Genomic DNA, 13,220 nt, shown 5'->3' with positions numbered 1-13,220 from the left:
CCCTTGGAGGAAAGTGGCACAGGATTCTAATCACTCCAATTCTTGGTCTGCAAGGTTTGGGTCCTCCTACCCATTCTGGACTCAAACTTATTTTTCTATCAGAACAAATTCAAGATGATGTTCTTCAGTCAAGCTCTCCTAGCCCTGAACAATCAGGATTAGAAGATGTTTCTGGATCACAGAACCTCAGTCTCCATCAGCCAACCCTTGTCACTCCCAAGCATCACCTTCACTTCATAGTGGGGTGTCCACGCTACCAACTTTCTGTCCTAGCACCTGGCCCGCTTCATAAAGACTCTCTATGGTGGCAATTACTTAGGTCCAGGGGTTGGGATAGTTGCACCCTCATTGGCCCAGCCACAATTTACTTTATGCATTCAAGCTGGTGCTGCACACTTGACCCTCCTTTCCACCAAAGGTGACGTCCACATGAGTCAGTCGACTGCTCTTCCATCTCAGATGCACAGGCTGTTGCCCAGGTGTGCGGTCTCCTACTATATATGTCGACCAACAAGATCAGCGTGTGAGGTTTCGCTGGGGCTCAGACAGGCACAGCAGTGTTTAGATACTTTGCTTAAAGATCTGCTACACTTTGACCCCTGAAGAATGCCCAGTTCACACACTAACAAGACATGGTGGCCTCCACTGCCCTGACCAGAGACACCCTGTGGTTATTTGCCTGGCAGTCACCTCTTCAATATACTGACAAGCATCACTGCCAGGTGGCTCAGGCACCACTGCTTGGAGCTCATCTGTAGGGTGTGGAATCTGCAGGAAGAGGTATCCATCAGAAGGTAAAATTACTTGCACAAATTCAGCAACTATATTTCTGGTGGATATGTCCGTCTTCCTCACCACCCTCCCTCCTGCACTTTGGAGATGGTGGCGTTCATGATAAGGTTCCTAAGTATTCAATTTACTACCTTGTCCAGTAGCATGGGCTGTCTTTAAGCTCTTTCAGCCTCCTCTCTGCCCGCCTCGGTTGGTAGTGGAATGCCATCAGTATGCTGGTATCATCACTTCCTGAATGGGCAGAGCTACAAGTGGAATCACTCGGCACCAAATGGCAGCGCAGGAGAGATACTGCTGGAGGAAAGAGCATGTGGACTTAGTCTATTCCCAAAAGTAAGCTTTTCTTGTATTAAAAAGTGTTTTCATTGTGTATGCTGAGAACCAATTAATTGAGTTTGTTTCCTGAACTTTTGCATAATAGGAGAAGTACTCGATAGCCTATAGTGGCGCGTTTCACCAGCTTTTAATGCCCTGGCGAATACATCAGATGTTGATAGCAACGCTGAATGCAGAAACATGAAAACCTCACTTTTTAACGTTTTCGACAGGGTGTAAATAAAATGCTGTAGAACCCACTCATAATTTTAATGGAAGTCTGATGGTTCACATACAATATGTTTTGCAATTCGCAACACACTAGGCCACAGGATGTACTAGAAAATATACTGCAACATTAGCACTTAGGTTGGGACCAATAAGAATAGTCAGCAAATAACTTAACCTAGATATTCCCAGACTGGAGACAAAACACTGCCAGAAGGTAAAGGCCAGAAGACAAGGCTTCTCTGTTCATTCTCCCAGGATCCAGCACAGCCTCCCCACCGACATCAGCACCAGCTCTCCTACACTTCAGAAAAAAAAGCTGCAGACACTCATCTGACCCGGCATGTACCCTTAACTTTCCCCCAAGGTCCCCCTAATCCTAGAACTATTGGGACTGCATTCCTAACTGTAGCTTTTCTGGAGATGGTGTGGGTTAAAGCTCTGGTCAAAACTCCCTCGACAAGGCTTCTAACCAATGGGCCACTACACCCTCTCGTAGGTTCGCCCGAGTGCCATCAGAAACTTTTGACAGCAATTGTAGAGATACAGCCCCCACCTCCACTTCTGACCATATACTAAGGCACCTCTGGAGTGAACTAGTGCACTAGGTTGCCGCTGTCCCCAACCCAGAGCCCAGTGTACTGTGAATTACAGTGCACTGACTGTGCCCCACACTGGCCATTAGTAACCAGATACTAAGCCATCTCCTGGACACCAAACAAACTTTTCTGAAGAAAGCTATCAGGAATAGCAACCCCTGCCTCTGTCTGAGTCTTGTACCCTCTCGATGACGCCTTTGGAGAGCAACAGGCTTATCTCCTGTAGCAGAATTCTCTTCTGAGTTTCTTTCTACCAACTCATCCTCTTCCTGAAGGACAAAGCTACCGCCGCCAGGACCTACTGCATGACCATGGAAGCAGATTGGATATGAATCAACTGCCTGCAGCTCAGCTCTGATAAGACGGAAGTACTGGTCTTCGGCAACAAGACCTCTCCATGGACTCCACCTGCTGGCCGTCGGAGCTAGGACCCCCATCCACACACAGACCATGCAGAAAATCCAGGGATCATCCAAGATGACAAACTTAGCATGACGGTTCAAGTTAACGCGGTGTGTGCCTCCTGCTTCCACATCCTACACATGCTGCGAAAAATCTTTCAAAGGTTGCTTCAGAGCAACATACAGACAGTCACCCAAGAACTCATCACCAGCGGGCTGGACTACGGCAACACTCTCCACACCGGAATCTCCAAACAACTCCCACACAGACTCCAGACCATCCAGAACACCGCCGCAAGACTCATACTCGACATCCCATGCTGCACCCACATCAATCAACACCCATTGAGAAGCACAGCCAAATCAAACTTCTCACACACACATACAAAGCCCTGCACAACACAGGACCTGAATACCTGAACAGCCACATACACATTCACCAACCTACCAGACACCTACACTCTGCCTCACTCTCACTCGCACACATTTCCTACATCCCAAAATCAAAACTGGAGGTCGCTCATTCTCTTACATCGCACCCAAGAGGTGGAAGGACCACCCTCTGCACGTCAGAGCCCCCGCCTCACTTCTTGAGATCCGCAAGAAGCTGAAGACTGGGCTTCGTACAAGCACCTTGGGGACCACAAAACTACACACCAGCCCAAGCACCTGGACACCTTCTCTGGTGATTAGTGTGCTATACAAAGCAATATAACATAATATAATCAATAAATGAATCGAGGATTTATAAAACACAGCAAATCATCCGTGAGGGTTTCAAGGGCTGGAGTTGCTTCTTGCTTCGTGGCGGTCTGTTCACTCGAACAGCCAGATCTTGAGTCCTTATCTGAACTACTCGAGTGATGGTGTGCTCCTGAGGTGCAAGAGAAGGTCGTTCCATGCTTTGGCTGCCAGGTGCAAAAAACAGAGCGTCCTCCATTGTTGCTTCAGCGGATCCGGGGGGTATCTGCGAGGAAGAGGGAATCCTATTGTAGGTGTCTGGTTGTTTGGCGGAATGTCAAGCGCTTGTTGATGTAAGCTGATCCTGTGCTGTGTAGGGCACTGTACGCGTGGGTCAACATCGTGAAGTGGCATCTCTTTTGCATTGGGAGCCAGTGTAGCTTCTTGAGGTGGGGTGCAGTGTGAGTTCATCTAGGGAGGTCGAGGATGATGGTCTGGCCTCTGGATTCAAGCCAGCCTGGCTGATGAGGGGTGATACTCTGAAACCGGTCCCAGGATGCTTGTTTCCGGTCCGGGGAGGACCTGGCCTAGCAGTTCAGGCTGGACTGTTCCCATGAGGAACAGGGTCAAGACTGATTTGCATATGTCTGGGTCCAAACTGGGGTGGCATGGTGAGCAAAAGAACGATGAATTAAACCCAGATCTGTGACTGGGGGTGAGTGTTTGCATTGTCAGCACTCCGTCCATCATCCTTTTGTGTTGCTAAAGTTGCTCCAAGTGGGAGGGGTATGCCTAGACATGGGTCCCTTGCTCACTGTGCCACTGGAATCAAGCTAGCCTGGCTGAAGAAGGGTGATACCCTGAAACCGGTCCCAGGATGCTTGTTTCCGGTCCGGGGAGGACCTCGCCTAGCAGTTCAGGCTGGACTGTTCCCATGGGAAGCAGGGTCAAGACTGATTTGCATATGGCTGGGTCCAAACTGGGGTGGCGTGGTGAGCAACATCCTTTTGTGTTACACTGATCAGGCATAGCCCGGAGTGTCGAGTCCAGGTCAGAAGAATTGTGTTAAGTTGTAATCATTACATTAATAGCGTGCCCAATTTAGGTGCTTACACTTGTGAGTGTTTTGTAGGACACATCTTGAATATTGTGTCCAGTTTTGGACACTGCATCTGAAGTACTGATGTGAATTATGGACATTATCACTGAGCATTTTAAGGAGTTCTGGAGGTCACACCTGGACTCTTATGGCCACGTGTAGAACTCGCACCTGAAGTTTAAGACCCAGTTCTAACAATGGCATCTGAAATATCATGTTGTTATTGTGTGTGGGTATCGTGGGCGTTCTGGATGCCACATCTGGAATATTGCGCACAGTCCTGAGGATTACAAAAAGACCAGGATCAAATGGGGCTCTTCTATGATGTAGACCCTCCGTACACACATGTAGAAAGACAAATTCATGCAGACCAGATACATCTTAAAGCTTGTGCGGTGAGAGAAAACATCCTGTCAGAGGTACCTCGGGCCATCAGTCGTTCGCGGATCAGTAAGACGAGAAGCCACAGGCAAGTGATGCTCTTATGGAAGGTGAAATGAGTCCCATGGGTTGTTTACAAGCATTGTCGCCGGCAAGGGAGTTTTAGATCAGCTGAAGGCATGCAATGTCTCCAGAGTGGGTCACTATTTGCTGTCATGCCTTTCACTGAGGGGAAGATAGCCCACAATTACAATCAGCTCTATTCCAGGCACCTAAAGAGACAGGATCCTGCAACTGCATTGCTTCAGAGGGCACCGTGTAGCCTGGCTTTAGTTGAGTAAGATCAGTGGCCTTGTGGACCTCAAAATACTTCCAGTACGCTCACCCAAGCTTTCCCATAGTACAACCACCTGGTGTGGGGTTTGAGACACTGCTAAAGGGAGAAAGGATTATAACAACAAGTACTAAACACCTTGAAGTCCACTGCCTGACACAACAGTGTGGTCTGCACCACATCAAGGAAGTAACCATGAGTTGGGTTTTTAGACATCACTTTGAATGGAAGCTCTTCCCCATCAGCACAGTCAGTAGCAGATGGTGCTACTACTCATTGCTACCTCATTTGATCAACGTCAGTAGGATGCGTGCATGCACCAGGACTGCAACCTGCAGATTACACGCTGCTCCATTGCTGATGCAGTGGAATCTGCGAAGGACAAGTTCTAAGTTAGGCTTGGCACCATGGCAAGTTCCTGATCTCTGCTGCCACAATCCTTTCTAATGGGAGCAAAGACGTACAGCTCGGAGGCAAGAGAGGGAGAAGTGAAGAAGTCGTCTGAGGGGTTCACCAATGTGGAAGTACGAGTGGAGATAGACTTGAGCTACTTCGGCTCCACCAACAAATTCCATATGTTTTGCTAGACCAATGGATCACTGCGAGATGTACATCGCTACTGAAGCCCAGTGAGTACAGATGCAAGTAGACTCACTGTCTGAGGCAATGCCATGACAAGCTGGCATTAGAGTGGCATTGGGGGCTGCTGGCAGAGAGGGAGCTGTCCCCGTTACCTATTCCCATTTCAAGAATACGACTGCTTGTATGACAAAGCAAAGTTTTCACAGATTCTAAACCACAATCAAAAGTCACCAACTGGATAAAAAATTCTAAAATAAAGTTATGCAGAATCGGTGTGTAAGAGTGAGTTACCTAGAAACAAATACATCAGCTCACAACAGACAATGAGGAAGAGAAACCGTATGTGGTGTGGTGTATATGATAAATATCACTCGAGCAAAGCAACAGATAAACAGAGACAGAAGAACATGGCAAACACTACACAAGCCACACCAACATGGCTCTGAAGTGCAGAATCACAATCTGAGCATTCAACAGCCGGGCAGCAACTGATGCCCATCCTGGCTCCAAGCTGCTCAGGGTACTCAAGTGGCTGCAAGGAACGATGGATTTGGCAACCTCACTGAGCATCGGGGGGGAACAAGTGGACCATGCAGTTGGTGTGGGAGCGTCCAGCCTTCACGAGTTACTGCACTTTGCTGCGGCCCATGTTTTGAGGGCGAGGACGTGTTTTCACCTGGCCTTGCAGGCTTCATCACTCAGCGTACACATTCCTTAGTGTTCTAAGATGCTTCAGACCCTGTTGTGTGCTACAGACTTGCTCCCTTGTTGAAGTCGACCAGCAGCATTGACCTCAGTCCAATGGAGATGCACATTCTCACAGCCCCTTTTACCTCCTGAAGATGAACTCAGTTGGGCATGAAAGTCAGTTGTACTTTGGAGAAAGTCTTCTGGAAGGCACCTAAACCTGGATATATCGAATGATTTCACTGAGGTCATATCCGGTCACAGCAAAGGCATTTCCTTCCGGGTCACAGAAGCGGGAGCCGCTGATCTGAGCATCGGTTACGCACTCCGAATGGCAGTGTTCAATCTACAAAAAGAGAGAGGTCTTACATGCAGGAATGCCTTTGGTATGAGCATTTATGTGAAGCTACAGAATCAACAAAGTGCCCAAAGAATGCGTCTTCTACAAACACTTCACCTTGGAACTTAAGAGCTAATCCCAGCGATAAAAGAGCAAGTCCCCATCTCTATATGCATTACACAGATTCAGCAGTTGGGGTCTTAAAAACATATCCGACAATAACGAATATATACTGATCTGCACCTAGGATGTCTTAGCTGACAGCAACATTCCCTGCACTGGGACACTGACTGCACCAGAGACCTGCTTCCGCACAATTACTGATGCCAGTACGTCTCAACGTGATTGTCTGCACGGACCCACTCAACAAAACAGCCCCATTACACGTTTTCCACTGGGCTGACCGGCGGAAACCAAGGTTTCCGCCTGTCAGCCTAGTAGAAAAGGTTTCCGCCAGTCAGCCCAGTAGAAAACGTGCGCCGTTATTGGACTTGGCTCCACATAGAGCTGAGTCCAATGCCGTTGAACAGGGAGCCTCCCTAGGACCCTAAGCATGCATACTGTCTGCACAGCAGAGAGTGCACATTCCGATGGTGATGGGCAGTACAGGGGTCCCCCTGTGGCCCCCTGTACTTGTTCTCCACCAGCCTTTTCATGGCGGTTGAACCGCCGTGGAAAGGCTGGCGGACAACATGGTTGTAATCAGCACAGCAGCGCTGATTACAACCACGACCGCTGTGGTCCTGCCGGGATCAAAGATCCGGGCAGAAACGGCGGTCTTTTGGCGGTCTGACCGCCAGGGACGTAATGTGGTGGCCGGTCCGCCACAGCTTCGGCGGTCTGACCTCCACTGCGAGTCTGGCGGTCTTGTGACCACCAGACTTACAATAAAGCCCTAAGTTTAACACGTTTCCCCTTTGCACGTGTGCTGTACAGTGCAGCACACGTGCAACCTCAAAAAAGGAAGAAGAAAGAAAAGGATTTCTCCTTGACAGTGCCTATTTGAAATGGATGTGATTTTTTTACACAAACCCCTGTCTGCTTTTTTGTTGTTGTTAGTAAATAGGGTTTTGCATCAAAACCCTTGGGAGGTTGCATGGGAACGGCCAGGCACCGCGCACGGAACGCTCGCTCTGCCGGGCATTATTTTCAAGTCATTTTCCAGCTCAAAACAAGTTTTGCGCTGAAAGGTGAACTGGCAAAAAAAAGACACTGCATCAACCTGTGTCACTTTTGTGATGCAAACGGCACAAAACCTTAGTAAATATACCACACAGTACTCATCCTGACCAGAAAGCTACCCAAGGGCCCAATTAATAAAGTTCCTTTCTACGCTGTTTAGATGGTACTTTCAGAAAGGTCAAGTAAACAGGGAAGGTTTTCATTTAGGTGGAGAAAATGCCTAATGAACCGATGGAGAATGTTCACGGATCGAATGATATCAGGCAGTTGAGAAGTTCTGCGGATCTCCTACGTCCCGCCCGGGTGAAGAACTGGAGAATGAGCAACAAGTGACATTTTGATCAGCTCCTTCTCTGCCCCGCCTATACCCAGGTGAAGACTGAAAGTACCTCAATGGTGTTCGACTCTGGGGTCCGGCTGAGCTTCCAGATCTGGACGAATGAGTCCTCGGCGCCAGACAGCAACTGCACCAAGAAAAAAAACATAAAATGTCACATCTTGAGTGGCGAGAGAGAAAAGATGCAACGTTAGATTTGCCATCTCAGACTGTTTCGCGCTCTCAAGATACAATCCGCAATGTTAGTACCATCCTCGAAGGTGCCGGTCTCATGACTGATTCCGTGCTGTTACTGACAATCCCTGAAGCTGTCACTCTCTCACAGCACACTCCACACTCTAATTTGTTTGTCTCTTTCGTGGCTGACTCCACACTGTTATTACAACTAGGGGTGGGCAGAACTTGCGGAGTTTCACTCTGCGGAATTCCATGGAGTTACATGAAAACTTTGCAAAATTCCGTGGAGTTTTACGAACGACATGAAATCGGCACATTGACCTGCTCAAACTGATATTTACCACCAGGAGCTTATTCCGCATTTAAAATTCAGCACAAACGGCACCATCGGGTGTGCCAGAGGGGGCGGCTGCTCAAGATGATTTTCTTGCCGCTCCAGTAGATTTTCTACTTGAACTGCAGCTTTTTCACCACAATGGTTACAACCGCCCGTGACAGTTCGTGATGAGAAAATCTAGCCCAGTGCCCCCCAAAGCACAAGTCGCACTAAGGAATGCCAATTCTCGCTCACCAACAGCATGCAAGAAAAAACTGCGCCACCTGGCAATTGGTGGAATTTGGCAGAACTCTGCATTAAACGTGGCCAAAATTCCGTAACTCTGCTGGTGGATCGGAATTTATTGCCCACTCTTAATTATAACCTCTAAATACGCCTGTTTCTTGCCGAACTCCCTACAGGCGCTGCCATGTCTGGAATGATAGGCTCCATGCTGTTCCTTCCATCTGCGAAGGTGTTTATCGTTACCGACGGACCCCATAATGTTACTGCCCTCTGTGAAGGTATCTCTCTCTCTACTGACAGACCCCATAATGTTACTGCACTCTGTGAAGGTATCTCTATCTCTACTGATGGACCCCATAATGTTACTGCCCTCTGTGAAGGTAGCTCTATCTCTACTGATGGACCCCATAATGTTACTGCCCTCTGTGAAGGTATCTCTCTCTCTACTGACAGACCCCATAATGTTACTGCACTCTGTGAAGGTATCTCTATCTCTACTGATGGACCCCAAAATGTTACTGCCCTCTGTGAAGGTATCTCAACCGACGGATCCCATAATGATACTGTCCTCTGTGAAGGTATCTCTATCTCTACTGATGGACCCCATAATGTTACTGCCCTCTGTGAAGGTATCTCTATCTCTACTGACGGACCCCATAATGTTACTGTCCCCTGTGAAGGTATCTCTACTGATGGACCCCATAATGTTACTGCCCTCTGTGAAAGTATCTCTACTGACGGACCCCATAATGTTACTGCCCTCTGTGAAAGTATCTCTACTGACGGACCCCATAATGATACTGTCCTCTGTGAAGGTATCTCAACCGACAGATCCCATAATGATACTGTCCTCTGTGAAGGTATCTCTATCTCTACTGATGGACCCCATAATGTTACTGCCCTCTGTGAAGGTATCTCTATCTCTACTGACGGACCCCATAATGTTACTGTCCTCTGTGAAGGTATCTCTACTGATGGACCCCATAATGTTACTGCCCTCTGTGAAAGTATCTCTACTGACGGACCCCATAATGTTACTGCCCTCTGTGAAGGTATCTCTACTGACGGACCCCATAATGATACTGTCCTCTGTGAAGGTATCTCTACTGATGGACCCCATAATGTTACTGCCCTCTGTGAAGGTATCTCTACTGATGGACCCCATAATGTTACTGCCCTCTGTGAAGGTATCTCTACTGACAGACCCCATAATGTTACTGCCCTCTGTGAAGGTATCTCTACTGACAGACCCCAAAATGTTACTGCCCTCTGTGAAGGTATCTCTACTGACAGACCCCATAATGTTACTGCCCTCTGTGAAGGTATCTCTACTGATGGACCCCATAATGTTACTGTCCTCTGTGAAGGTATCTCTACTGATGGACCCCATAATGTTACTGCCCTCTGTTAAGGTATCTCTACTGACAGACCCCATAATGTTACTGCCCTCTGTGAAGGTATCTCTATCTCTACTGACGGACCCCATAATGTTACTGCACTCTGTGAAGGTATCTCTACTGATGGACCCCATAATGTTACTGTCCTCTGTGAAGGTATCTCTACTGACGGACCCCATAATGTTACTGCCCTCTGTGAAAGTATCTCTACTGACGGACCCCATAATGTTACTGTCCTCTGTGAAGGTATCTCTACTGACGGACCCCATAATGTTACTGCCCTCTGTGAAGGCATCTCTCTCTCTACTGACGGACCCCATAATGTTACTGCCCTCTGTGAAGGTATCTCTCTCTCTACTGACAGACCCCATAATGTTACTGCACTCTGTGAAGGTATCTCTATCTCTACTGATGGACCCCATAATGTTACTGCCCTCTGTGAAGGTATCTCTATCTCTACTGACGGACCCCATAATGTTACTGTCCTCTGTGAAGGTATCTCTACTGATGGACCCCATAATGTTACTGCCCTCTGTGAAAGTATCTCTACTGACAGACCCCATAATGTTACTGCCCTCTGTGAAAGTATCTCTACTGACGGACCCCATAATGTTACTGCCCTCTGTGAAGGTGTTTATCGTTACTGACGGACCCCATAATGTTACTGTCCTCTGTGAAGGTATCTCTATCTCTACTGATGGACCCCATAATGATACTGTCCTCTGTGAAGGTATCTCTACTGACGGACCCCATAATGTTACTGCCCTCTGTGAAGGTATCTCTATCTCTACTGACGGACCTCATAATGTTACTGCCCTCTGTGAAGGTATCTCTATCTCTACTGACGGACCTCATAATGTTACTGCCCTCTGTGAAGGTATCTCTATCTCTACTGATGGACCCCATAATGTTACTGCCCTCTGTGAAGGTATCTCTATCTCTACTGATGGACCCCATAATGTTACTGCCCTCTGTGAAGGTATCTCTACTGATGGACCCCATAATGTTACTGTCCTCTGTGAAGGTATCTCTACTGATGGACCCCATAATGTTACTGCCCTCTGTGAAGGTATCTCTACTGATGGACCCCATAATGTTACTGCCCTCTGTGAAGGTATCTCTATCTCTACTCACGGACCCCATAATCTTACTGCCCTCTGTGAAGGTATCTCTATCTCTACTGATGGACCCCATAATGTTACTGCCCTCTGTGAAGGTATCTCTATCTCTACTGATGGACCCCATAATGATACTGTCCTCTGTGAAGGTATCTCTACTGATGGACCCCATAATGTTACTGCCCTCTGTGAAGGTATCTCTATCTCTACTGACGGACCCCATAATGTTACTGCCCTCTGTGAAGGTATCTCTATCTCTACTGACGGACCCCATAATGTTACTGTCCTCTGTGAAGGTATCTCTACTGATGGACCCCATAATGTTACTGCCCTCTGTGAAAGTATCTCTACTGACGGACCCCATAATGTTACTGCCCTCTGTGAAGGTATCTCTACTGACGGACCCCATAATGATACTGTCCTCTGTGAAGGTATCTCTACTGATGGACCCCATAATGTTACTGCCCTCTGTGAAGGTATCTCTACTGATGGACCCCATAATGTTACTGCCCTCTGTGAAGGTATCTCTACTGACAGACCCCATAATGTTACTGCCCTCTGTGAAGGTATCTCTACTGACAGACCCCATAATGTTACTGCCCTCTGTGAAGGTATCTCTACTGACGGACCCCATAATGTTACTGCCCTCTGTGAAGGTATCTCTACTGATGGACCCCATAATGTTACTGTCCTCTGTGAAGGTATCTCTACTGATGGACCCCATAATGTTACTGCCCTCTGTGAAGGTATCTCTATCTCTACTGACGGACCCCATAATGTTACTGCCCTCTGTGAAGGTATCTCTACTGATGGACCCCATAATGTTACTGTCCTCTGTGAAGGTATCTCTACTGACGGACCCCATAATGTTACTGCCCTCTGTGAAAGTATCTCTACTGACGGACCCCATAATGTTACTGTCCTCTGTGAAGGTATCTCTACTGACGGACCCCATAATGTTACTGCCCTCTGTGAAGGTATCTCTATCTCTACTGACGGACCTCATAATGTTACTGCCCTCTGTGAAGGTATCTCTATCTCTACTGATGGACCCCATAATGTTACTGTCCTCTGTGAAGGTATCTCTACTCACGGACCCCATAATGTTACTGCCCTCTGTGAAGGTATCTCTACTGATGGACCCCATAATGTTACTGTCCTCTGTGAAGGTATCTCTACTCACGGACCCCATAATCTTACTGTCCTCTGTGAAGGTATCTCTACTGATGGACCCCATAATGTTACTGTCCTCTGTGAAGGTATCTCTACTGATGGACCCCATAATGATACTGTCCTCTGTGAAGGTATCTCTACTGATGGACCCCATAATGTTACTGCCCTCTGTGAAGGTATCTCTACTGATGGACCCCATAATCTTACTGTCCTCTGTGAAGGTATCTCTACTGATGGACCCCATAATGATACTGTCCTCTGTGAAGGTATCTCTACTGATGGACCCCATAATGTTACTGCCCTCTGTGAAGGTATCTCTACTGATGGACCCCATAATGATACTGTCCTCTGTGAAGGTATCTCTACTGATGGACCCCATAATGTTACTGTCCTCTGTGAAGGTATCTCTACTCACGGACCCCATAATCTTACTGTCCTCTGTGAAGGTATCTCTATTGACAGACCCCATAATGTTACTGCCCTCTGTGAAGGTATCTCTACTGATGGACCCCATAATGATACTGTCCTCTGTGAAGGTATCTCTACTGATGGACCCCATAATGTTACTGTCCTCTGTGAAGGTATCTCTACTCACGGACCCCATAATCTTACTGCCCTCTGTAAAGGTATCTCTACTGACAGACCCCATAATGTTACTGCCCTCTGTGAAGGTATGTCTACTGACAGACCCCATAATGTTACTGCCCTCTGTGAAGGTATCTCTATCTCTACTGACGGACCTCATAATGTTACTGCCCTCTGTGAAGGTATCTCTATCTCTACTGATGGACCCCATAATGTTACTACCCTCTGTGAAGGTATCTCTCTCTCTACT

The 13,220-nt window shown here is 47.6% G+C and overlaps 1 protein-coding gene across 5 annotated transcripts in view; it reads right to left on the bottom strand.

The window, feature by feature from the left end:
- Nucleotides 1–1,361: 1,361 nt before the first annotated feature.
- WDR54 (WD repeat domain 54) overlaps nucleotides 1,362–13,220 on the bottom strand; it is an 86,335-nt gene continuing 74,476 nt past the window's right edge. For all 5 annotated transcript variants that reach the window (XM_069204701.1, XM_069204524.1, XM_069204615.1 and 2 more), the window contains 2 exons: nucleotides 8,011–8,085; nucleotides 1,362–6,445 (listed from right to left, as the gene is read on the bottom strand). In XM_069204701.1, coding sequence (XP_069060802.1) covers nucleotides 6,314–6,445; nucleotides 8,011–8,085 — 207 coding nt within the window. In that variant the 3' untranslated portion in view covers nucleotides 1,362–6,313. The remainder of the gene's footprint in view (nucleotides 6,446–8,010; nucleotides 8,086–13,220) is intronic.

Source organism: Pleurodeles waltl, chromosome 1_1 (assembly GCF_031143425.1).
Source record: "Pleurodeles waltl isolate 20211129_DDA chromosome 1_1, aPleWal1.hap1.20221129, whole genome shotgun sequence".
NCBI lineage: Eukaryota > Metazoa > Chordata > Amphibia > Caudata > Salamandridae > Pleurodeles > Pleurodeles waltl.
The sequence above is the reverse complement of the archived record's forward strand: the minus strand, read 5'-3'. Positions and strand labels throughout refer to the sequence as shown.